We start from the raw sequence: 23,734 nt of genomic DNA on the forward strand, positions 1-23,734 counted from the left end.
GAAATTCATAGCTTTGGTTTCATGGCTATGGCCCAATCAGCAGGCCTACAGGGACAGTAATGGTGACAAAGTGGAGGAGCCTGCTCTAGAAGGTTAATGTCTTGTCATAGAAAGTATGCTACAGTTAGAAAGATGGATGATTCCAGGCCCTGGCTATACTGTGAGAATATGGTGGCACACCCATAGTCCGAAGCAGCCTGATGGTCTGAGCTGTTTGGGAGCCCGTGATGTAAATCTGTACCTGACCTGTGACTCTGGAATGCAGGAAGATCCTCTGCTGGGTTCTAGGATTTTCTTTGCCATTGATCTGTCAATCTCTCTGGACTCATCTCTGGTCAGCATCAAAGACCTTGCAGTTCTCTAACCTATGATTTGCAAGTTACAGAGTAGTGTCCAGTAGTGTGGATTATTTCACCCAAATAGTTCTGCACAATTTTTGAAAAACAACTATACTTTGGTTTCACTAATCGTCTTATAAAAATTTTGTGAATCCTGGAATCAAATGCAAAATGGTATGCGTGAAGTTTTCTGGGGGCTAGAAGGTGGCCTGTGTCCAGTTTGCAAGAGTTCATGACTCAAAAGAGGCTATTAGACACCTCAGCTGAGTGAACGTGGAATTTGAAGATGCTCCTTCAGGGCAGCCAACATGGGGGAGCCACCATTCCTAGACCTGTGTTGTATTTTGTAAGTTGACTTTTAGAAGCCACAAAAACGTTGGATTACCTCAAGAATTCGTCGACATCTGTGATCATTTAGAAAGTGCAGCTCTCAGTAGGGTCAAGGTAGGAAGGCAACTGGCGCATTGAGAGAGGTATGTTACCCCTGCTGCCTACTGCCGCTAATCATCCCAGAGAAGTTGCTCGTGATTCGAACTGGAAATTACCTGGACCCCCCTCACAAATCACTGGAAGATAGCACCCTTTTCTGCCTTTGCATACCCCCAACTTCCCTATACAGTGAGCACACTGATTTCAAGCTCGTGCTGCTTGGGTAGCATGCTTAGAGCCAGTTTTTGGAAATACAAGAAAGGGGTTTTTTGTTTGTTTGGTTTTTTTTTTTTTTTGTAACTAGACTGTGCCCTGTTGGATATCCCCACTGGGAAACCTGTTCTCAGTGCAGTCTGCAACTTGCATTCCTTTGCCTATTACAACAATCTGATCTTGAATTTATGTCACTCAAAATAGTGTGCTCCCTCAGCGCACAGTATGGTTCGTTAGTTACAAGGCTGGATGCAGAAAAAGTAGGTCCTAGCACCACTCAGCTATTCAACAAACTTGACCCGTTTTTTTTTGGGGGGGGAGGGGGGTATTATAACCATGAACTAATTTTTTTCTTTATTGTTTTTATTGAGCTATTTATTTTTCTCCACTCCCCACTCTTCCTCCTTCCCCTTTTGCCCTCTCTCATGCTCCCATTTTACTCAGATCTTGTCTTTCTCTACTTCCCATGTAGATTGGATACATGTATGTCTCTCTTTGGGTCCTCTTTATTGTCTAGGTTCTCTGGGATTGTGAATTTTTGTAGGCTAGTTTTTCTTTGTGTCTAAAAGTCACTTATGAGTGAGTACATTATTATATTTGTCTTTCTGGGTCTGGGTTACCTCACTTAATAAGATGTTTTCTAGATCCATCCATTTGCCCGCAAATTTCAGGATGTCATTTTTTCCCCTGCTGTGAAGTATTCCATTGTATAAATGTACTACATCTCCTTTATTCGTCCTTTGGTCGAGGGGTTGTTTCCAGGTTCAGGCTATGGCAAACAATGCTGCTGTGAACTTAGTTGAGCACATGTCCTTGTGGTATGATTGAGCATCCTTTGGATATATACCCAAAGTGGTATTGCTGGGTCTTAAGGTAGGTTGTTTCCTAATTTTCTGAGAAATCACCACTGATTTCCAAACTGGCTGTACCAGTTTGCAATCCCACCAGCAGTGGAGGAGTGTTCCCGTTACCCCACATCCTCTCCAGCATAAGTTGTCATCAGTGTTTTTGATTGTGGCCATTCTTACAGCTATAAGATAGAATCTCGGAGATGTTTGATTTGCATTTCTCTGAAAGCTAAGGATGTTGAGCATTTCCTTAAGTGTCTTTCAGCCATTTTAGATTCCTCTTTAAAGGTTCTTTATGTCTGTATCCCATTTTTTATTGGATTATTTGTTATTTTGATGACCAATTTTTTGAGTTCTTTGAATATTTTGGAGATCAGCCCTCTGTCTGATGTGGAGTCGGTGAAGATCTTTTCCCATTCTGTAGTCTGCCTTTTTTTTTTTCTTGTTGACCATGTCCTTTGCTTTAAAGAAGCTTTTCAGTTCGAGGAGATCCCATTTATTAATTGTTTCTCTCAGTGTCTGTGATGCTGGGGTTATATTTAGGAAGTGGTCTCCTGTGCCAGTGCAATCAAGTGTACTTCCCACTTTCTCTTCTATGAGGTTCAGTGTGGTTGGTTTTATATTGAGGTCTTTGATCCATTTGGACATGAGTTTTGTGCATGGCAATAGATATGGATCTGTTTTCATTCTTTTACATGTTGATATCCAGGTATACCAGCACCATTTGTTAAATATGCTTTCTTTTTTCCATTTGATTTTTTTTTTATTTTTGCTTCTCTGTCAAAAGTCAGGTGTTTGTAGGTATATCGATTGATATCCGGGTCTTCAATTCTATTCCATTGGTCTTCCTATCTGTTCTTATGCCAATACCAGACTGTTTTCAGTTTTCAGTACTGTAGCTCTATAATAGAGTTTGAAGTCAGAAATTGTGATGCCTCCAGAAGTTCCTTTATTGTACAGGATTGTTTTGGCTATCCTGGGTTTTTTACTTTTCCATATGAAGTTGAGTATTGTTCTTTTGAGGTCCGTGAAGAATTTTGCTGGGATTTTGATGGGCATTGCATTGAATCTGTAGATTGCTTTTGGTAAGATTGCCATTTTTACTCTGTTAATTCTACCTACCCAAGAGCATAGGAGATCTTTCCACTTTCTGGTGTCTTTTTCAATTTCTTTCTTCAGAGACTTAAAGTTCTTGTTATACAGGTCCTTCACTTGTTTGGTTAGAGTTACTCCAAAATATTTTGTTATTTGTGGCTATTGTGAAGGGTGATGTTTCTCTGATTTCTTTCTCAGCCCATTTATCATCTGCATAAAAAGAGGGCTACTGATTTTTTTTTTGTTAATTTTGTATCCTGCTTCATTACTGAAGGTGATTATGAGTTGTAGAAGTTCCTTGATAGAATTTTTGGGGTTGCTTATGTAAACTATCATATCATCAGCAAACAGTGAGAGTTTGACTTCTTATTTTCTGGTTTGTATCCCATTGATCTTCTTTTGTTGTCTTATTGCTCTAGCTAGAAACTTAAGAACTATATTGAATAGTTAAGGAGAGAGTGGACAGCCTTGTCTTGTTCCTGATTTCAGTGGGATTGCTGGAAGTTTCTTTCCATGTAGTTTGATGTTGGCTGTTGGCTTGCTGTATATTGCCTTTATTATGTTAAGGTATGTTCCTTATATTCCTGCTGTCTCCAAGACCGTTATCATGAAGGGATGTTGTATTTTGTTTGACCTCATCTTTTGACTTCACATGTGTACACATACATGGATACATCCATATGAATATCTGCCTAAGTGTGCACATGCACACACACACACACACACACACACACACACAAAACCCAGAGATAGTTGTGCCCAGGATCACTTCTGTTCTTAATTTGGCCTCAAACTCCTGCTAGACAGTCTAACTCTCCCAGAGATATCCAGGGCCCAAAACAGAATCCCAGGAACTTCATGCAGCACAGAGGTTGGGGATGTGATAATTAATGGTCAAGGACCTTCTCAGGGTAAAGATTATGCTGTTCATGTGAGCTCCATGTAGTCACACAAGCCCTTGAGAGTGGAGAACTTTTCACTGAATAAAACCAGAGGGGCTGGTTACTGCTGGTTTTAAAGAAGGGAGCTCTTGTAGAAATGGCCTCCGTGTTTGTTGCTTTTCTGTTGCTGTAATAAGACACCAGAGCCAAAGGCAACTTGAGTTTATTGTGACTTCCAGTTGGCGTCCATGGCAGTAGAGTGGCATGGCGCAGAACCAGGAAGCTGAGGCACATGTTGAACCCACATGGGAAGCAGAGAATCAAGGCAGACAAAGCCTGCCCCCAGTGACACACCTCCTCCGCCACGGCTGCATTGCCTAGTCCTCCCCAAAACAGCATCACCAACTGGGGACCAAATGTTCAAGTGTCTAAGACTAAAGGGGACATTTCTCATCAAACAACCACCATCAGCACCCGCTTGTCTTTGAACAGCTGGTGCTCAGTGTCCAGCAGTCTCTGAAGGTTGTGGGCCATCAGGGAAGTGGAACCTTGCTGGGCAGAAGTGGGCCACTGGAGGTGGGCCTTGAGATCTCCCCACTTCCCATGCACTCTGCTTCCTGGTAGGAAAGTCACATTAACAGTCATCTCCACTCCTGCCACTGTCGTGGACAATTCCTTTGAACTCTAAACTCCTCCCTTAAGTTGTTCTTGTCAGATATTTATAGCCACAGAAATAATAAAAGTCATACAGGGGCCATGGGTCAAGGACTGTCTAACAGAAGTTAAGAAGTGAGTACTAGCTGAAGGCTGGGGAGGGGTGGGGGGAGAAAGGCAGCCTGACAGCTCCCAGCTTCCTCAGAGGGCCTTGAAGCCAATGCCACATCCTAAGCACCTGTCCTGGTCCTTTGCTGGGCTCACTGCTAAGGAGCTGAACCGTAGCTCCTGCTGCCATTTCCCTGGCAGGAACCGAATCCAAGAAAAGATCAGGCAGCCAGTGAGAGCGACAGCTCAGCTCTTCCCATGGTTCAGTAACAATGGTGATGTGCGGTCTTCTTGGCTGAGCATTGGTTAGCTCTAGGAAGGGGACTTGATACATGGTGGGTACCAAACAGGCTTTTTTGTTTGTTTTCAATGAAACCACGAAACCATTTTCAGACTTATCTCTACGCATTTCCTCACGCTTGCCTTAGCTTCCAGTCATCCCATCCATCAAGAATCTCATCCATTTCCCCTCTAAGTCACCCTGTAACCTTGTCCTTCCCTTTCACGGCAGCCCTCTAAGCTAAGCCCTCCGCTGGGGCTCCTCTAGCACTCAGCTGTTTGTGTTCCGTCTTTTATTGACATGATTTCAGAGCAGAGAGTCTCATCTGGGAACATCCAAACCTTGCTCTGAGCAAGCCCTTCACACGTAGCTGCCGGGTGACCCAGGAGTTAAGGGGCCCTGGTAAGTTGCCATCGAATAAAGAACACCTCCATGTTTGACAGTAAAATAATCAGTGCCCCCTTGAAGCCATTTCACCTACCTTCTCCGTCCTCCACCTCTCCGAAGCCCCATTCTGTCATCTGCTATACGGAATTCAGAGAGTCCACGCCTGTTGCCCTGTTGACCTAAATATAATCTAGTCCTTAAAGAGCTTGGTGTGTCCCAGCTCTGTTATGGACTAGGTAAACTATCTCCCTGCCCGAAGACCTATTGGTTAAAGGCTTGTTCCCCATGGCACTACTGGGAGGCTACAACAATCTTCTTTATCAGCCTGCGTAGTTTTTTTTTAATATGTTGTTCATTTATTCTGAATCTTCTCATTTGTAGCTAAAACCATAGGATTTCAGCATACCAGATAAAACACAGCAAATTTTAACCAGCACAGGTTTTAGTGACAAATGGACCCATACTGTGGACACAGGTGACTAGCAAGTACTTACATTTACTGTTTTTCTAAATGTCTATATTTCTTTACTGTGATATCTTCAGATTAGAGATTTAAAGTCGTTTAGATGCAAAGGTGTTATGTGGAAAAGTTATTACATAGCCCTTCTGTGTCTTGGAACCAAATGGGTTTTTGAATCATCTAGGAGACACCCTCTGTACCTGTCTATGATTCAAGGAGTTCCCAGAGAGTTCCAGCTGAGGAAGGAAACTCACCCTTTTGGGTGGGATGGCACCATTCCATGGGCTGGGGTCCCAGAATAAATGAAAGGGGAAAGAGGGGAATCTGAGTCCTGGCATTACCCTTCTCTGCCCCCTGGTCCTCAGAACTGTGGGAAGGAGCCCCACACTCCACCCCTGTGCTTCGCCTGCTACAAAATGAACCCTCACCCTTCAGGCAGCTCTTGTCAGCATCAGGAGAGTAGCTAAGACCAATGCGGCAGAGCCTGGGGCACCCGTATGGGGTGGGGCCTCGTGAGAGGGCCCCGGTCCTGGGGGAGGACTGTGTATTCCTCTCTCTCTCTCTCTCTCTCTCTCTCTCTCTCTCTCTCTCTCTCTCCCTGGGAGCAGCCTGACTCTACCACAAGCCCCCCGCCATGCTGTGCTGCCCCACCACAGTTTCCAGGCAACAGGATCACAACTGACACCCAAAACAGGGAACAAAAATAAGCTTTTTTAAATACATAAATTGCCTCAGGTATCTCATTAGAGTGCCCGTCCTGCCCAAGCCCAGAATTGCCTTTGATGACAAGGTGCCTCCAATAGACGACTTACTTCGGGAGATGGCAAGGAGTTTGCTCTCCTAAAACTCATTCCCATCCAGACAAGGATAAATGTTCCAACAGAGTCTACAAGCGAACCACAAATGCCTGGAAAATCTGCCTCTATGGAAAGACTTTTCGTCTCTTTATACCACAGATTGTTTTATTTTATTGTTCTGGATGAAGGGGGGTTATATTTATTGAAAGCCAAAGGGGGAAAAAAAGAAGCCCAAGGATTATCAAACAGTAGCTAAAGTAATTTATGCATGGTCTTTGAGAGCAACGCGTGTGCTTATACATAATTTAAAACTCAGACGAAAGCATGCTTCGACAACTGGGCGCAGCTCTAAAGCTGAATCACTCTGGATGAGGACAGGATGGAAACAGTTCCTGGCACCTGACACAGTCATCTGAGACCCGACGCCCAGCCCAGCTTCTGTCTGGACATCACAGCCGTCCTTCACACAGCCTGGCTTGCTTCTGGTTTCTCTGTGCCATTGAGAAAGGCCTTCCCTTGTGGCTAAATGACTGCAAATTTCATTTATAACCCTGGCCCTACAATTACCCAAATGTCCTTCCTGTGAATTAATTTACACAAACGGCCCTCCAATTACTGACTTTCGGAGTTATTGAAGCAAATGGCAGAGGGCAGTGTCCATACCACTGGCCTCCACGCTGTTACTTCTAACCTTAGAGGGATATGCAAACTGGCCTGGCTTTAGTTCCAGGCATGCCTTAAATGCACAAAAGAAAAAAAAAGAAAAGAAGAAAAGGATTCCACTCCCCTCCTTTTGGAAGTAGTTGGGGGCTGGTGGAGGGGGGGGAGTGAGAGAACAGGGGCTTGGTGAGAAACCCACTCTGGTTTGCTCCCAAGCTGCGTGGAGTGGACTGAGCGGATGTGAAGGGCATGCTGACAGTGAGGTAGGAGGAGCAAAAAGAGAGGGTGGAGGGATGAAGGTGTGGGAGGCCACAAGAGCAGCCTCGGCCCCAGAAGGGACACAGTACAAATGCAATGGCTACATTTTGCCAGGTCCTTGTTTGTAGGGCAGGCACCCTCCTCCATATCTACCCCCGGGCTGACCATGGGCAGACTTTACCCCTTTCTGTCTTCTCCTTTCAATCAAATCTGAACAAAACAGAACGTCTGGCCATGGTGTGGGGTGGCTCGCCATTGCCCTCCCCCACCCCATCAGTCTCTCCCAGCCCCAGAGCAGCGGGGCAGCTGGAACAAATGTACTTGCGCTGCACCTTGTCAAGCCGGGGAAAAAGCTACTGGGAAGGAGCTGTGGAGAATGCCTGGCCAGCCCCACACCTAGGGGACACTCCCGGGGAAATAAATTAGCCATGTCTATTGCACATCTACCAGCAGCTCAGCTGGGTCTGAGTCTAAATCTCCTCCCCACCCAGGGACTCCGCAGGGGCAAGCTCCCCAAACGCCATTTCCTGGGCCAGGCTCTGCTCCAGGTTCTCCAGCTCCTGGCGCACCTCCCCTATGAAGCCGCCATCTTCATACTCATCAGGGGTCTCCCTGGGTAGCAGACTCTCCTCATTTTGGTCGTGGCTACTGATGAAGGCTGCCTTGCACACGTACACCAGACTGTGGCTGGGGAAGAAGGTTGAGATTTGGTCAAGGTTCTCTCTGTTATCCTGGAGAGCAAAGCCAGGCTTGGAGCATGTCAGGTCCATGTGAAGCCTTGGGCTGTATTCTATGTAGGCCTTCAGACCTCACTAACTACTTCCTGTCAGGGTGCATCCTGTCACCACCATCTTACTGAAGAGTCAGCAGGGAGAAAGTCCTCAAGGGGCCGTCACAGGCCTCCTCTTCTGTGACTAACTATTGGCTTGTCTGCCCTGATGTTGGAGATTTGGAAATTCACTACCACATGGAGTCCCCTCAGCCCTCTGCCCATTTGGGTTTCAAGAAGGAGGCCCAATGTAACCCCACATCTGCTGCACACATGGTGACCCTGGGCCTCTGAGGGAGAGGAGAGGGGAATTCTGGCTTTCTTCCCTGTGCCTCTAGATTCTGGTAGAACAGAAGGCTGAGAAGAGGGTGTGGGTAGGACAGAGATGTAGAGAACAGCTCTGCCAACTCTGAAGCTTCAGTTTCATGAGCCTCTAACCTACAGTGCCCTCCACATTGGTGGTCCACCCTGCTTCCATGCCAGCTTCCTCTCCCACCATGATGGTGTGGTCTGGGCTCCTTCCCTCCACACCCTCCCCCTGGTGACCTACCCCACACTGAATCAACATCTCTTCCTAGCCAAACCTGCTTCTAAGTCCCCCTGGATGACATTTTTCCTGCTCTCAGGCCCCGGTACAGTCACAGACGGGACCTCACCTCTGAGGCTGGCAGAGGAGTCCAGTGGCACAGGGGCATCGGTCCAAAGCGCCTTCGGGCTCCAGTTCCCAGGTGATGAGGTCCAGCAGCTGGCTGGCAGGGTCATGGCAGAGCTCCCCCTCCACAGGCAGGAATGTGCACACGGGGAACAGCAGGCCTGGAGCAGCCAAGCGTCACCATGAAGACAGACACAGAAACAGACACAGGCTTGCTCTCCTCCCTCAACCCCACGTGAGGAAAGAATCGAAGGAGTGGACAGACTGAGAAGGATAGTGTACAGTTGGGATGAACTAACCCCTGAGGACTGGATCGGTGACGGGGGTCTTGCCTGAAGAGCGGAGCTGGGGGTTGGAGGCCAAACCACCAGGGGAAATGAAGAGTGAAACCAAGACCCTCTTAGCAGGGGCAGAGTGATGTGGGATTCCCCTCTGTATGCGGTGAATATCATTGGCTAACAAGGGAACTGCTTTGGGCCTATAGCAGAGCTACAGGGGAACAGAGCTAGGTGGGGAAACTCTAAACAGAACGCTTGGAGAAAGGAGGTATAGAGTCAGAGAGAAGCCATGTAGCCCCATCAGAGCCAGATGGAACTTTAGCAGGAAAGTCACAGCCACATGGCGATACACAGATAGATAGAAATGGGTTAAATTAATATGTAAGAGTTAGTCAATAGGAAGCTAGAGCTAAGGGGCCAAGCAGTGATTTAATTGATACAGTTTCTGTGTGACTATTTCGGGGCTGAGCAGCCGGGAATCAATCTGACAACAGCAGAGAGCTAATAAGGGCCTGGGTCAGGGCAGAGGGATGAGTCAAGGAACAGAAACAAAGAGGACAGAGGAGCTGGGTGGGCAAGGCCTTGGAAGAGGGAGATGACAGAAGTTAAGAGGGGGTGGAGCAAGCTCTGGAATGCTGTCCTCCATGCAAATCATGAGATGGCAGGCACAGGGAGGGACTGTAGGGTTGGGGAAAGGGAGCTGGGGAGGAGCTGAGAGCTTTCAGACGCACTCCTGGCAAAGGAGAGGGCCTCAGAACTGAAAAAGAGAATCTACACAAAGCACCCAGGCCAATGGTGCCTTTGTGGGATGTGGGTGGGGAGGGGCTTCTGGAACCCTACCCATCTGGGGATGCTTCTCCTTGCCCTGGACTCAGGCATCCTAAAGGAACTTAACTTGCATAGTCAACAACTGGGGAAAAACAAAGCAGGAAGTTCTCTCCCTACTCTAAAAAGAGACTGTGGGGCTGGGACACACAGTGGAAGCATCTGAGATGCTGTTGCAGGGAGGCAGGACCCTGAAAAGATGTGGGTTGCATTCTGGGGCCCAGCAGAGCCTCCTGAGCGGTGAGGACCGATTTCCCCAGCACCTCCTGGGGAACACACATACCTCTTTGGAAGGCACAGCACAGGCCAGGTTGGCAATCCCTCTGGTTGTCACAGATGGTCCCGTTGCTACCCTTGGTGGCCTTTTTGGTACAGTGACCCCAGACACACAGCTGGTCTCCACAGCACTCGCTGTCTCGGGTGCACAGCTGCAGAGAATTGAGGAAAACACAAGGCCCAGGGCATCACTAGCCTGGAAACCTGGGCAGCTGGTGCTTCAGCCTGCTTGGCCCAATCAAAGATGGCTCACGTTAGTGGAAACTGAAGGAGGTAGCTGAGAAGTGTGGCTGTTGGCACAAGAAGGGTCAAAACACAGGGAAAATGGCACCTGAGAAGATGAATGTCTAAGTCATTCCTACCCAGGTCAAAGACTTAACAAAGAGAACCTGCGTATCTCTGGCGCCTCCAGCCCATGGCTCTATCCTTCACCCTTTTCGTTTATTTGTTGTTGTTGTTGTTTGAGACAGGGTTTCTCTGGGTAGACCTGACTGTCTTGGAACTCACTATGTAGACCAGGCTGGCCTCAAACTCAGAGATCCGCCTGTCTCTGCCTCCCAAGTGCTGGGGTAAAGATGGGCAGCACCCCAGTTTATCTTTCACCCGTTCTATGAGGCCTGCGGAAGGAAAGGTGGCTCGGGACCCAGGGGGAGGCAGCAGCAGTCTCACAAACCGCTAAGTCAAGTCAGAGCCAGGAAGACCCAGTCTGGGGACAGCGTGCGGGGAGCAGGGACCCAGAGACCCACAGGGAAGAACAAAGAGCAACAAGAGGTCCCAAGGACCATGCCCTGTGATGGGGGTAGCCTGGAAGGACACCAGCAACTGCCTCACCAAGATGGAGCTGAACGAGGTCACAGGAACCCTTTATTTTCCAAATTTACTGTGCTTTATTTTACTGTCAAAATAAGGGAAAATATCAAGATTTCAAGTTTGTGAACACACAGCTTTGTCCCAAAGGTCTGCTGGGTGAAGCAGAGTGTTTCCTTTGCCTGGGGTCATGTTTCTCTCACAACCCACATTGCTGGGGAGTCCTCCAGCCTCCTCCTGGCTCCTCCCTCTACGAATTTATTAAGCAGACTGGAAGCTCGGGGACCTGGGGAGCAGTCCAAGAGGAAAAAGTCCCTTGTCTGGGGACTGCATGTATGCACTACTATGTCTGCTGCTGTTCACTGTCCCAGAGGAAGGGACAGAGCCTCGCATCCTCTCCTCCCTCCCTCTCTTTGCTACCCATGAGTCACACAATATGACCAGAGATTATGGGGTGGCTGCTGGTCTGCTAGAATGACATCCTTATTACTCTAGGTACCAAAATCTGGGACTCCTCCCCATCACTCAAAGGCTCTTGCAAGCAGGTGAGCTGAGAAACCCTGGGACTGCTAATCTTCTCCCCCTAGCACAGCAACAGAGACTACTGGTGTCTTTACCATCTGCTGGTCCCGGCACGGCTGGCAGGTGTACTTGAAGCTGGAGAACTGGCAGTACCTGGTGGGCCCACAGTCCTCATCGATGATGCATTCCTGGGAGGGTAGGAGGAACAGTTTGTCAGGAAAATGCAGAGGTGTAGAAGATCTGAATGCCCTGGAAGGGCAGAATCTGGGTTCATCCCCGTCTTGAGGGAAGCACGGTCCAGAAGTGTCTGCTGGCTCCAGCCACACGGGGGCCTGCTCAGGCTGGTTGGCGCTTGTCCCCTATCCTTCACCTGCAGTCCACACAAGGTCTATCTTCTCAAGACCCCAAGAGCCTTGAGCCGCCCACGTCCATCACACAACTGACATCTGTGTTCAGTGTCCCCCACATCCAGGGCTGCGAGCATGGGGACGCAAAGTTGCTCATACGTAGAACAGATGGTTTTAATAAAAGGTGCTAATGAGTTCCAGGCCCTGTGCGACTGCGCAGAAAGGGCTGGAAGCCAGGCTCAACACAGTCCCTGCTGCCTAGGAAGATACCAGAGACCATCTCCCTTGGCCCTGGCCTTGGAGGCCACAGGCCTGCCCGCAGAGAGCCCTCCATAGGCTCCTGGCTTCTAAGAAGCAGTCAAGAGGCAAGGCAAACTTTAAAGTGGGAGTCGGATGGCTGGAACCCCACCCTCCCAGCCCAAGGGCCTTCTTATGGCTGCCAGCTCTGCTTAGCGAGAAACATCTGTCTGAGAGTCAGACCCACGGTTAATCTCAGCCACCGGAAACATGGGCCAGGAGTGGAAACAGTCAAGGACATCATCCATCACCCTTCCCTAGGACAGAACCTTCCTAGCAAGTGGGAGCTGGAGGTGACTTCTTCCATGTTGGGGAATGGTGGCACAGAGGGTCATGGCACCCTACATGAGAGGCGGCTAACGCAGGCAGAGGGGTTATTTTCCACCACTGTCTTTGAGTAGAGGGGCCCAGGACCTAAATACAGTAAGTAGAGATGAGGAGGGCTCCTGAGCTCTGGCAAGCAGTCTAGAAAGATCTCTATGAAGTGTGGAGTCTGCCTCATTCCCATCTCGGGGCATCCTCCATCCTGAGACCCAGTGTGGAGCCCTACATGCCAAAGCACGGTAGGTCAGGCAGGACCTCAGCGCCTGGGATGGTTCTCAGCTTCACTCTGTGAGTTGAGGAAACTGTACCAGTGGGTATGGAGGTATCTTGGGGGCCTGTGGCCCTGAACATGTGCAAGCTGGGTCTCAGCAGACAGGCCCTGGTTCTCCTACTATTCTTTTTAATGTTGTTGTTTGGTTTGGATTTTTTTTTTTTTTTTGCGACAGGGTTTCCCAGTAGCTATGAAGCCTGTCCTGGAACTCACTTTGTAGACCAGGCTGGCCTTAGACTCACAAGGATCTGCCTGCCTCTGCCTCCCAAGTGCTGGGATAAGAGGCGTTCACCACCATTGCTGGGCAACTATTCTTAAGTGTTATTACTAAGAATATTGAGCAGTAGCTGGTGTCCTTGACCCAGGTCTGACTGTCCCCTGGCCAACGCTGCAGGTCTGAAGAGATGGGTGTTTGGTTCAGGACAGTTGCAGGCGTAGCACTAAGCTAAGGCCCCACCAGGGGGAGCCTGGACTGCATTCTGCTCACCAAACCAGGAAGACAGAGACATCTACAACGTCATCTTCCAGCCATTTCAGAAGGGTGACAGAGGAGAGGCCTGAGTCAGGATGCCTATGTTTGACACAGACAAGTGTCTCACACGCCAAGCAAGGTCTGGGCTCACTAGGGGCTCACACCAGAAGACGTGTACTGCAATTTCTCAACAAAACGCCAAAGGAGATCCCATCTCCTGACACCCCAAAAGCGACCTAACCTCACTGTGCCGCACATGGTGCAGGAGTCCTGTTCACCTAGCTCAGAAGCTGCAGGTCCCTTCTTCTCAATCCCCGCTGTGCTGGGCTCTGCAGGGAGCTGACAGTGCAGCCCAGGTGTCACCGAGAGCTGCAGCACATGGGTACCTTTCCCCCCCTGTCTCCCACGACTTGCTGAGCCCAGCAGACCAGAAATGTCAGGAGGGCCACCGTTCTGGCTTATACCAGGAAGAAAACAGACTATCTCAAGCCAAGGGGCTGAGCCTACGTCTGCTGGATCCAGGACCCCAGAGTGGCAAGAGAAGGTCTACGAGGATATGAGTCAACCCTGTATCCATCATGTTCCCAGTCCTCCCACACACCCGCACAAGTGCAGACTCCACAGATGCGCGAGGCCCTCATATAAAAAGACATAGAATTTGCATCCAACCCACATATATCCTACTAAAAGCTTTATCATCTCTGGATTTAATACCCAATACAATGTGTATGCTGTGGAAATCATGGTTATATTGTACTGTCTAGGGAACAATGACGTCCGCCACAAATGCTATTCCAAACAGGTTGGCTGTGGGTGTTAATCCTGCGGCGCTGAGACTGACTGTAAGACACAAGGTGTCCTTCCTGACACCTACCACACCCTCCCATACACAGGCCACAGGCTCCTGGCATTTCTCCCAAAACCTAACAGCAAGAGAACAGAGTGGGAGGGGGTGACATTTGGGAAGGAGGAAGAACCAGCAGGCACCAGGGACAGAAATGACGTGGGGAGGTCTCTGCCTTTAATAAATTCAAAATTCAAGCATGGGAGGGAACAAGAAGAAGGAGGAGGAGGAGGAAGAGGAAGAAAAGAAGAAGAAGAAGAAGAAGAAGAAGAAGAAGAAGAAGAAGAAGAAGAAGAAGAAGAAGAAGAAGAAGAAGAAGAAGAAGAAGAAGCAGCAGCAGCAGCAGCAGCAGCAGCAGCAGCCAACTCCCTTGGTAGCAGGCACATGTCTCACGTGAGGACGAGACCTGGTCCTCTAACCTTAGTGGAAGAAAAGGGAAGGTTGGCACAGCTAAGAAATTCAGCTTCTCTTTCCTGTGTCACAGCTGAGCCCACTCTACAGGGTCCTAAGTAGCCAACTGTGCCCAATCACCAAAAGGGCTGAGCAAGGGAAGAGGCTGGGGAGCTAGGAGCATTGGGAGGCTCTGCTGTTTTCTGGCCATGGACTCTTGATGCTGTGCTTTGATTTCTGAGGGCTGGGGACCTCTCAGGCCCTCCAACTCTTAGACTCTAGACCTGAAGGCAGAATGACACTCAGAACAGAGACTGAAGTCCAACAGCAGAGCGAGGAGCCTGGGCCACATCATGTGGCCTGTCCTGCAGAGGAGGATGGGGTGGGTCGGTCTCCAGATTTCACTACACAGGTCTCTAACAGAGCAAGGCCTTGAGTGGTCACAGAAAAGTGCTGGCTGCCTCTAATACTCTCAACATGGTTAAGATTCCTATGCGCTGAAGTTCTCACAGAAACAAAACAGCCACACGGCGATGAAGGTTCTACGGGGTAGATTCCTTGACTAGTGATTGTGGGGAGTCAGAACGTTGCCGGTACAGAGCCTGGGCTATTTTGGGCCCCATCACTATCTGTTCATTCTCACTAATATATTTGGCCCATCTCTGTAGCTTTTAGGCAAACCTTTTTGTAATGTCCTAACTGACTGTTAGCCTCTGCTAACCAACAGACAGACTGCCATCTAACAACAGCCGAGGCCAATAGCAGACAGTTCCCCAGTTTGCTGCCATCTAACAACAGCCGAGGCCAATAGCAGACAGTTCCCCAGTTTGCTGTCATCTAATAACAGCCGAGGTCTATAGCAGACAGTTCCCCTCACTTATCTGCTGTACCTCCCAATGGATTTTTAAAGTCTTGATTTATGACAGGTTTTTGTTTCTGTTATGAGAAAAAAAATAATAGCCTTCATGAAACCATTACTACATTAGAACATGAAATTTATGCTAATCTGAATCCATGTTCCTGGGGCGTGGTTGCTCATATTTAGCTTCCAAATAAACTTTTATTCCCTTTTAGGTGATAGCTGTTTGTTGTTGTTGTTGTTGTTTGCTTGATTTCCTTTTTTGATATCAACATTCCCATCTCAGTTTTAAGGTCTTGAAAAATCTGCCCAGGGTCACCCAGCTTGCCACAAGTGTCTCTTCCTCTCTGTAAACATCTCAGCGTGGACCCCCTCTTCAGTACCAGTCCCTTTCCTCTACCTGAGGCACAGCCTGGCAGCATCTGCCTGCACCAGGGCTGAGAGAGAAAACCAACACCAGAGGCTCTGCCGGCCTGGGTTGACAGGGGCAGCATGGGATTCTGTACAGCTGTAGCCATACTCTGTCTGTCTGTCCTGCTCCTCCCTCGGCCTGACAGACATCCCAGAAGCTGGACAGGAGCTGCAGCCATCCCAAGGAGGCCTTTTTTGTTGTCAGGAGCTATATTTAGGAAACCAGGCGGGAGGCCTGGAAGTGAAACCGAAAACAACATGGACTGGGCCATGGCTGCCTGGAAACCACCCCAGGGCCTTGATGAGACCCTAAAGAATGGAAAATGACACAGGAAGCTCTTGGCACCTCTGTTAAGCTCACAGTTCATCAGCAAAGAGGTCCTAGGAAGCAAAGGTCAAAAGCCTGGGGGTAGGAGGACAGCAATGGGTTCGCACAACTTCCAAGGCACCCGCGGGAGCCGGTGGCAGACTCCAGTTTGGGCTTCATTTTGCCGAGAGGAAAAGTGAGCCTTAGAGCCTCAGGCCATGGTGGGAGGCGAAGATTTCAACGCAAGTCCCTTAGATCCCTCAGGGGATCACTCTGTCTGCTGTTCTTACAAATGCCCCATTTGGGGTTGGCTAGATGGTTCAGCCCATACAAGTGCTCACCGCACAAGGCTGAGGACCTGAAGTTCTACCCCTAGGATCTGTGCCAAGAGAACAAATTCCACAAAGTTGTCCTCTGACCGCCACACTCATGCCACGACCACCCACACTCTGCCCCACAATAATAGCCTATAAATTAAATGCTAATGCTCCATTTCAGATTTGCTCCCCCAGATCAAGATTTCATGTTGACGTCCTGGCCACTAAAATATACTGGAGTGATATTTCATTTGTATTTTAATAAATAAAGCTTGCCTGAAAATCAGAGAGTAAAACAGTTGCCCTGGTCAGCCTTACAGACCAGGCAGTAATGGCACACCCCTTTAATCCCAATAGCCACATTGGTTTGCCATAGAAACCAGGCGGTAGTAGTGCATGCCTTTAATCCCATAGAGGGATATAAAACGGGAGGAGACTGCTCTCAGCCAGTCTCATTCTGAGATTCCTGGAGGCAGGATCACCATTTCGAACTGAGGTAGAAAGAAGAGCCCGTGACTGGCTGCTTTGCTTTTCTGACCTTCAGGTTGAAGCCCAGTATCTGTCTTTGGGTTTTTATTAATTGTGCTACAAGATCCTTCAGAACCTGTCCTAGAGATAAGGTCCTTGCAGCTCAACAAATTCAAATAAGGCCGTGAACTGGACTCCCTAGGAAAAGCCTCACCTGGGTTAAAGATGCTGCAAAGCTGAATACTTAGAACTTCCAGGTTGTGGGGGTTGGGATGTTGCATACCTAGAGCTAAATAATCTCCGACTCCACCTCTCACCTCTGCTCTCATCTCCAGAGCCCACAAGGACAGGAACACCACTGAAGTGTTACGGAGACTCCACAACCTGCTTCACCTCAGTGTGGGCTGGTGGACCTCATTCTGGGAAATGGGTCCCTTTCCTATTGAATGACTGACAATGTGGGGCTCACCCCAGGGATCTGCCTACCAACACAACTCAACTTCTGGTTCAGCCCAGAGCCCTCTGTGAGGAAACAAGGACAGAGAAATGCAGAAAGGGTCCAAGACTAGTCAACTGACCAAAGACGACAAGGGCAACAGAGGGCAGCAAAGTCTGTGCCCACCTGGCACCTCCCACTCAACACCCTCATGCCAGCTATCAGTCCCCTCCCACCTGCCACCCTTACACCACTTCCTTTCCCACTCTGAGCAGAGAAGCCCTACTTTACAGACAAGAAAACTGAGGCAGTCTCTTGTCAAGGTTGCAGGGCTGTACTAGGGCTTATGGAGACTAGGGCAGACACTGGGGTGGGGGGCAAAGGGGGCAGGAGGAGCTCTTGAGGAGGGGTACCCTCCCTGCTGGATGCAAGAGGGCAGCCCTTCTGGGATGGCCTTGGTCCGAGGTGCCCAGGAGAATAGTGGTGGCCTCCATCCTTCAGTTGATTTCCCTATCAGCAAATTCTAAGGGGTGGGAGTGTGTGTGTGTGTGTGTGTGTGTGTGTGCAGGCGCACACACGCACGCAAGTGTGCATGCTGGGTGGGAATGCAGAGGCCTCCAGGTCAGTCTTCCCCCACTGCTAAAGAGTCCTTTTGGCCTCAGAATGAAGCCAGATGTAGAAGCCTGTAACAAAAACCTGTGTATCTGTCTCTAGCACAGTCGGGTGCCTGCAGCCTTTCCCAAAGGTGGGGCTGTAAACTGTCTGCCAGCTCAGGGCTTTGGAGCCACCTCGCCCAGGGCTCTGGTCTGGCCTCTGCTATAGAGACAGCCCTGTGGAAAAATCTGGGCAGAAGTCGGAGGCCGATGCCAGCCCTTACTATCCTGAATTGCTAGCATCTGCAAAAGTCTGGGTGGGTGACCTGCCAGTTCTCCCTCCCCCACATGTTACAACCCAGGAAGAGGAGGGTGACAGCCTATCCCCATCTCACTGGAACCACTCACCACCCTGGACTTGGGTCTCGGCACCCTGAGGTAAGGAGTGCACCCTGCCCCAACCCTCAGCCTATACCTGGACTCCTCCCACAGCCTCCTTTTCATCCACACAGATCCTTCAGAACAGCTAGCAACCAGCATCAGGACCCAGTCCCACTGCCTGGCCATGAAGTCCCACACCCCACGCCCCCAGGGCTTCCTGGTACATTCTTTGAGCCTGAGTCCTCCTGTTCAGATTTCCTCCAGAGAACTGGGCCAAGATCGCTCTAAATGAAGCTTCTTCTTGGTCTTCAATCTAGTCAAAGGACTGCTGGCCCCTCTCCCTTTCTCCCTCCTCCCTCTCTCCCCTCTCCTCTCTTCCTACTTTCCTCTGGCCATGATGTGAACAGCTCAGCACTATCATGTGTTCCTTGCTATGATGTTCTGCTCCTTCACAGTCCCCAAAACAACTCACCACAGACTGAAACCATGAGTCAAAACACACTTCTTCCTTTAGAATTACTTTTTTATGGCGATGACCAACTGACACCCTGGGACAAAGGGGCAAATGATGCTAAAGAGAACTCCTCACTGCCCTGGCCTCTCATGTCTGCACCCCCCCACCACCACCATGCTTCCCAACCCACAGCAGGCCCCACTCATTCTCCCTTACATCAGCGGAGCAAAGGTGAGCTGAGTCAGGCCTTCTCAGGCCTTCTCCCCTGCTGCTGCCTCTGCTCAGCGCCCTATCTGGGGTTCTGTGCTACAGATTCGAGCCTGCAACACCCGGCAAAGCCATGGGATCAGGTAGGTCCAGAAATGGCAGAGGGTCAAGTTCTTGCTGGGTTCCCAGTAACTAAGTTCAGTCCTGGGTTCCTATAGAAAGTGTTGAGTACCAGAGAGAAACAGGGAAGGACAGGCTTCTGCTCACCTGACCCTCCCAAAGGCGCTCTTTTGGGGCCAGTTCCTTCCAGAAATGGGGCTAAGGGGAGGGGCTCTGATTGGAGTTCTCAGATTCAGGCATAAAAGGGGATTTCCATACATGTAGCAGAGGGATGTTCTGAGGAGGGCCTCAGGTGTCCTAAGCTGGCCTCAGACTCACTAGTGAGCCAAGAATGACCTTGAACGTCTGATCCTCCTGACTGCTGGAGTTACAGAGCTGCTTCCCTGCTGCAGGCCTCCAGACCTGACTCCTGGCACCAGGATGGATTCATCTTCCAGGCCTCAGACCCCAGCTCGTAGGCAGCAATACTCACTGAATTGAGAACAAAGACCTAACCCGCCCAAGCCCACAGTTTCGAGGAAGTCTCTACATGCACTAACCTTGCTTTCTGGCTGTCAAGTTGGGAGCTTAGGCCCCAGCCCCTTGCTTCTATCCTAGCCCCCTGACCCTGAGAGTTAGCACTCTGGACTCCAAATCCCAGCAGACCAGGTCCTGACTTCACTGGAACACTCCCCAGGGTATTTAAATGAGCTCCCAAAAGAGGAACACGTGGTCCCTTTTCCTTCCTTCCCGGTTCCCCTTTGGGGCCATTCGAGAGCGCAGAACTCCCATTAAACCTGGATATTTCTTAGTTTGGTTTGTTTTGATTTGGTTTGATTGGGAATTTTGCGTCGGCAGGGAGCTCATGTTAGGAAATATTCCTAACACTGGCCTCTGTAGTTCTGCTTCTGGCTGACTGTTCTTGCTAATTGAGGCGTGTCAGCCCAGGGTGTGCTTTCTGTGCATAAAAGTCTCCCCGAGAAACACTCAGGACCGAGCTCCGGTCTGGAACACCCAGTGTTGTCGCCAGACACCTGACCACCCAAGGTCAGCTGGTAAAGACTTTCTACTGTCTTGAACCTGTGTCCAAGTGATCTTCTCTGGTGGATACCTCACAATGTCACCATGCCTGGTTTATACGGTGCTGGGGATGGAACCCAGAGGGAACACTAGCAACTCTAATCAACTGACCTACAGCTTCAGTTCTGTGGTGAGGTTTACCACTCCCAGAGAGGGTCCTCTCTTGCCTCATCCCCTCAGGTCAGCAACAAAGATGCTGTCCTCCAGTCATCAGTGTTGTGTCCTCCCCACCCCCACGCTTACCCACAGCTCCCTCCTGTAGCCCAAGTCCTCCTCTAAGAACGCAAACCTAATTATCCCTGATCATAGTTGTTCTGAAAGTCGAGGGCTGAGGGCCCTTGAGAAGGCTTAGCACTGGGCTAATTCAATCAGCGCATAATTGGAGGAGACAGCCGCCTTCCCGGTCTCCGAAACAGCCTGCATCTGCAATGCTGTGTAAGAAATTGATGTGACAAGGGAGACTCGAATGGAAAAAACAGCACTTCCCCCAGTGGCCAGGAAGTGGGGGAGGGGCTGTGGTTCACCTCCAGTGACCAGGAGGGGGTGGGGTGGGGAGCTGTGGTTCTAGAGCTGATGAGCTGTCTACCTTCACAGTTCCAAGTCCTGGAACCCACAAAGTGTGGGTCAACCATTTGACCTCCTCTGGCTTCGATCCTCACTCACCCAGCAACCTGCAGAGGGACAGCCTTGCATCCTTATGACTAAGACCAGTAAGGGGGTGACATGGATGGAACCCTCATATTCCTGCCACTCAGAAGAGGTGCTCCTTGCCTTTGCACATTAAGGACCTGGTTTTCTGGTTGCACATAAGGTCTGAGGTCACTTAGCAAAAGGCCTGGGGATATTCAGGCTCTGAGGTCTACTCAGCTCAGGAGATCTGAGCCCTAAAGTTCATCAAAGCAGAGCCTCTGAAAACCTCCATTCTGAGGACACCAGCTACCTTCCTCACCAACCATGACCTGGAATCCAAACTCTGCTCTTGACGTACGGCACAGGGTCAGTGCCTGACCTGCTGTCCTACCTCGTGTTCTGACATCCGCGGGACCTAGATTTCAGCTCACACATCTAGAATCCTTCACCTACCTGGTCTGCAGTTACCCTCAAGGACTAACACAAAGAACCAGGTGTGGTGACAGGTGTCTCTAATCCCAATAGTCACTGAGGCAGGAGGATCACTGAGAGTTCCATGCCAAATGAGGCAGAATGAAGCTCAAACAAAACAATACAAAAGGAGTCTCCACCCAGTATATTTTCTAATGCCTGTGATACCAGCTCTTTGGGGGCCAAGACGGAAGGATGCCACAATTTTGAGTCCATCCTGGGCTACATAGCAAAACTCTGTCTCCAAAAACCCAAAACAAAAACAGAAGTCTTGACCTTTTTTGTGATGTGGGTTCTTAGGCAGCTGGTTGGAGCCTGGGGACCCCTCTCAGAACAATGCGTGTGAGTTGATAAGGGAGCAGGTGAGATCACAAGCAAGAAATGACCCCACCTAACTGGGATTAACAGAGTTGCGGGGTCCGATGGCTTATTTTTATCCTGGATAGCAATGTCCAGAAGTAGCTCTTCCTTTTGAAGTAGGGTTGGGCACGACTGCTGTCTGAAAGTGGCAACAGCCCTGGAGAGGGGGAGGTCAGAGGACTGGGACTTTAAAAGGTTATCCTTGGATTCATAGTTAGTACTAGGCCAGTCTATACAGAAGGTCACATGACAGCACTAAAACAGCACAAAGTTAGAGAGGTTGGGCGATGACTCAGTGGGTAAAGCATTTGCCTAAGTGAGAACCTGAGTTTGACCTCCCGCATCCACATAGAGAACTGTGCACGGTGAGGAATGCCTGTAATGTCAGCACCTGAGAAGCTGAGTCAGACAGGTCCCAGGATCCCAACCAGCCAAGCGGAACTGGTAAGCTTCACATTCAGTGAGAAACCCTGTATCAAACACAATGAACAACAGACAAAGTGTGTGAAAACAGAGACAGGCTCTTTTTCTGTGTAGGCTGGGAGGGCGATGCTGGCGGGTCTCCATGGTTAAGAACCTCTACTATGTCACCATCCTTTAGCAACTCAAAGGTTAAAGGTGCTTACTGCTGTGCCTGCTGACCTGAGTTCAATTTTCAGGACCCACAGGAGAGACAGAGAAAACAAACATCTGTCAATTGTCCTCTGGCTACACACACACACACACACACAACACACACAACACACACACACACACAACACACACAGGCACACACCACCACATATACACATGCACATAGAAAGAAATGTTTAAAAAATACATCACAAAGAATTTCCTCAGCTCCCTTGAAAAGAAAAGCAGGAAAAAAAATGAATAAAATTCAAAGCCACTCAGAACAAAACCAAAGTTGCTTAGCTCTGTACAGAAGAAAGCATCACCTCAGGCCTCTTAAGCTTCAAGGCCCGTTCCGCTTTCCTTTCCACAATTATTTTTCCTCTCTCTTCCTCTTCCTGCAGAATTCTTCCACAGCAGGGCACAAAGGGGACTTCAGGAATTTCTAGACGTTTCGACTTTAGTTATGCATGTTAATGAGCCTGGAAAAAGCTTTAATATGCTTCTGTGGGGGAAAAAACATGCTTGACTTCATTTTGCTCAGAAGTAGCTGAGTCTCTGCTTCCCCCTCAGGGGCTGGCAGAGAACATGGACTTTACTACAAGGGGAAAAGCCTCATGGAGGTGGCCCAGGGCATGCCAGGGGCCTGCCGGAGCCCCAAATACCTGATTTACTTCACCACTTAGGCGGTTGGCTGGAGCAAGGGCGAACAGCCTGGCACATAGTAGAAGCCCAGGAAAATGAGTTCTCTTTGCTCTCACCTTTTAATAATCTCAGCACTCTGCAGGAGGCAGAAAGACTGTTCTACACAAGGTGGCACTGGACTGACTGTGACCTTGAACTTGGCCCTTCTATGACTAGATTCATGTCCTCCCTGGGAAAGGAGGTCTCCATAGACAGGGACCCTGGAAACAACGGAAGAAGTAGAGGCTGCTGGGAGGGGACTGAGCCTACATCCTTTGGCTCCCAGGCTGGAGAAGGACAGGGTCTCTCCCCATCTTAGCCCCAGGGATCCAGGGGGTGGGGTACTAGGTTGCCTCTGTCTTCGAACTTGAATGTCCCTCTATTCTGAGCAGTACTCTCTCTGCCTCCTAGGCTGGGCTCCTCTTCTTAGAGAGCCTAACCGAGGAAACTAGAAAACCCAGGCTGACCTCCTACAGCAGTGCCTTCCGCATTCCACTGCTGCCCCGTGTGGCCAGTGTCTCCTGACGCTATACCGCACTCTGAAAGCGCCCTGCCTCAGTGGCTGAGAATGTCCCTCTGCAGCAAGAGGAAAAGAAGGACAAACAGCAGCTCAGTCAGGGAAGTACTTGCTCTACAGGTATGCAGACCTGAGTTTGGATCCTTGAGCTGTTGGGGCAGAGACAGAAAGATTCCTGGGGTTTACAGGCCAATCTGTGAGCTTCCAGTTCAGTGACAACCCTGTCTCAAAAAAAATAAAATAAAAACAGAGAGTGACTGAGGAAAACACTGTATGACCTCTGGCCTTGACATGCATGTACACACATGTGTGCATGTGTGCACACACACAAGAATACACACACAGAGAGAACAACAGAGATAGGTA

At 49.5% G+C, this 23,734-nt stretch overlaps 1 protein-coding gene across 3 annotated transcripts in view; it reads right to left on the minus strand.

The window, feature by feature from the left end:
• Positions 1-6,637: 6,637 nt before the first annotated feature.
• Dkk3 (dickkopf Wnt signaling pathway inhibitor 3) overlaps positions 6,638-23,734 on the minus strand; it is a 43,720-nt gene continuing 26,623 nt past the window's right edge. For all 3 annotated transcript variants that reach the window (XM_075971909.1, XM_075971907.1, XM_075971908.1), the window contains exons 5-8: positions 11,633-11,725; positions 10,216-10,360; positions 8,834-8,990; positions 6,638-8,095 (exon numbers count right to left, since the gene is read on the minus strand). In XM_075971909.1, the coding sequence (XP_075828024.1) occupies positions 7,879-8,095; positions 8,834-8,990; positions 10,216-10,360; positions 11,633-11,725 (612 nt within the window). In that variant the 3' untranslated portion in view covers positions 6,638-7,878. The remainder of the gene's footprint in view (positions 8,096-8,833; positions 8,991-10,215; positions 10,361-11,632; positions 11,726-23,734) is intronic.

The sequence above is a fragment of the Microtus pennsylvanicus genome, chromosome 5, assembly GCF_037038515.1.
Source record: "Microtus pennsylvanicus isolate mMicPen1 chromosome 5, mMicPen1.hap1, whole genome shotgun sequence".
In the NCBI taxonomy this organism is placed as follows: domain Eukaryota; kingdom Metazoa; phylum Chordata; class Mammalia; order Rodentia; family Cricetidae; genus Microtus; species Microtus pennsylvanicus.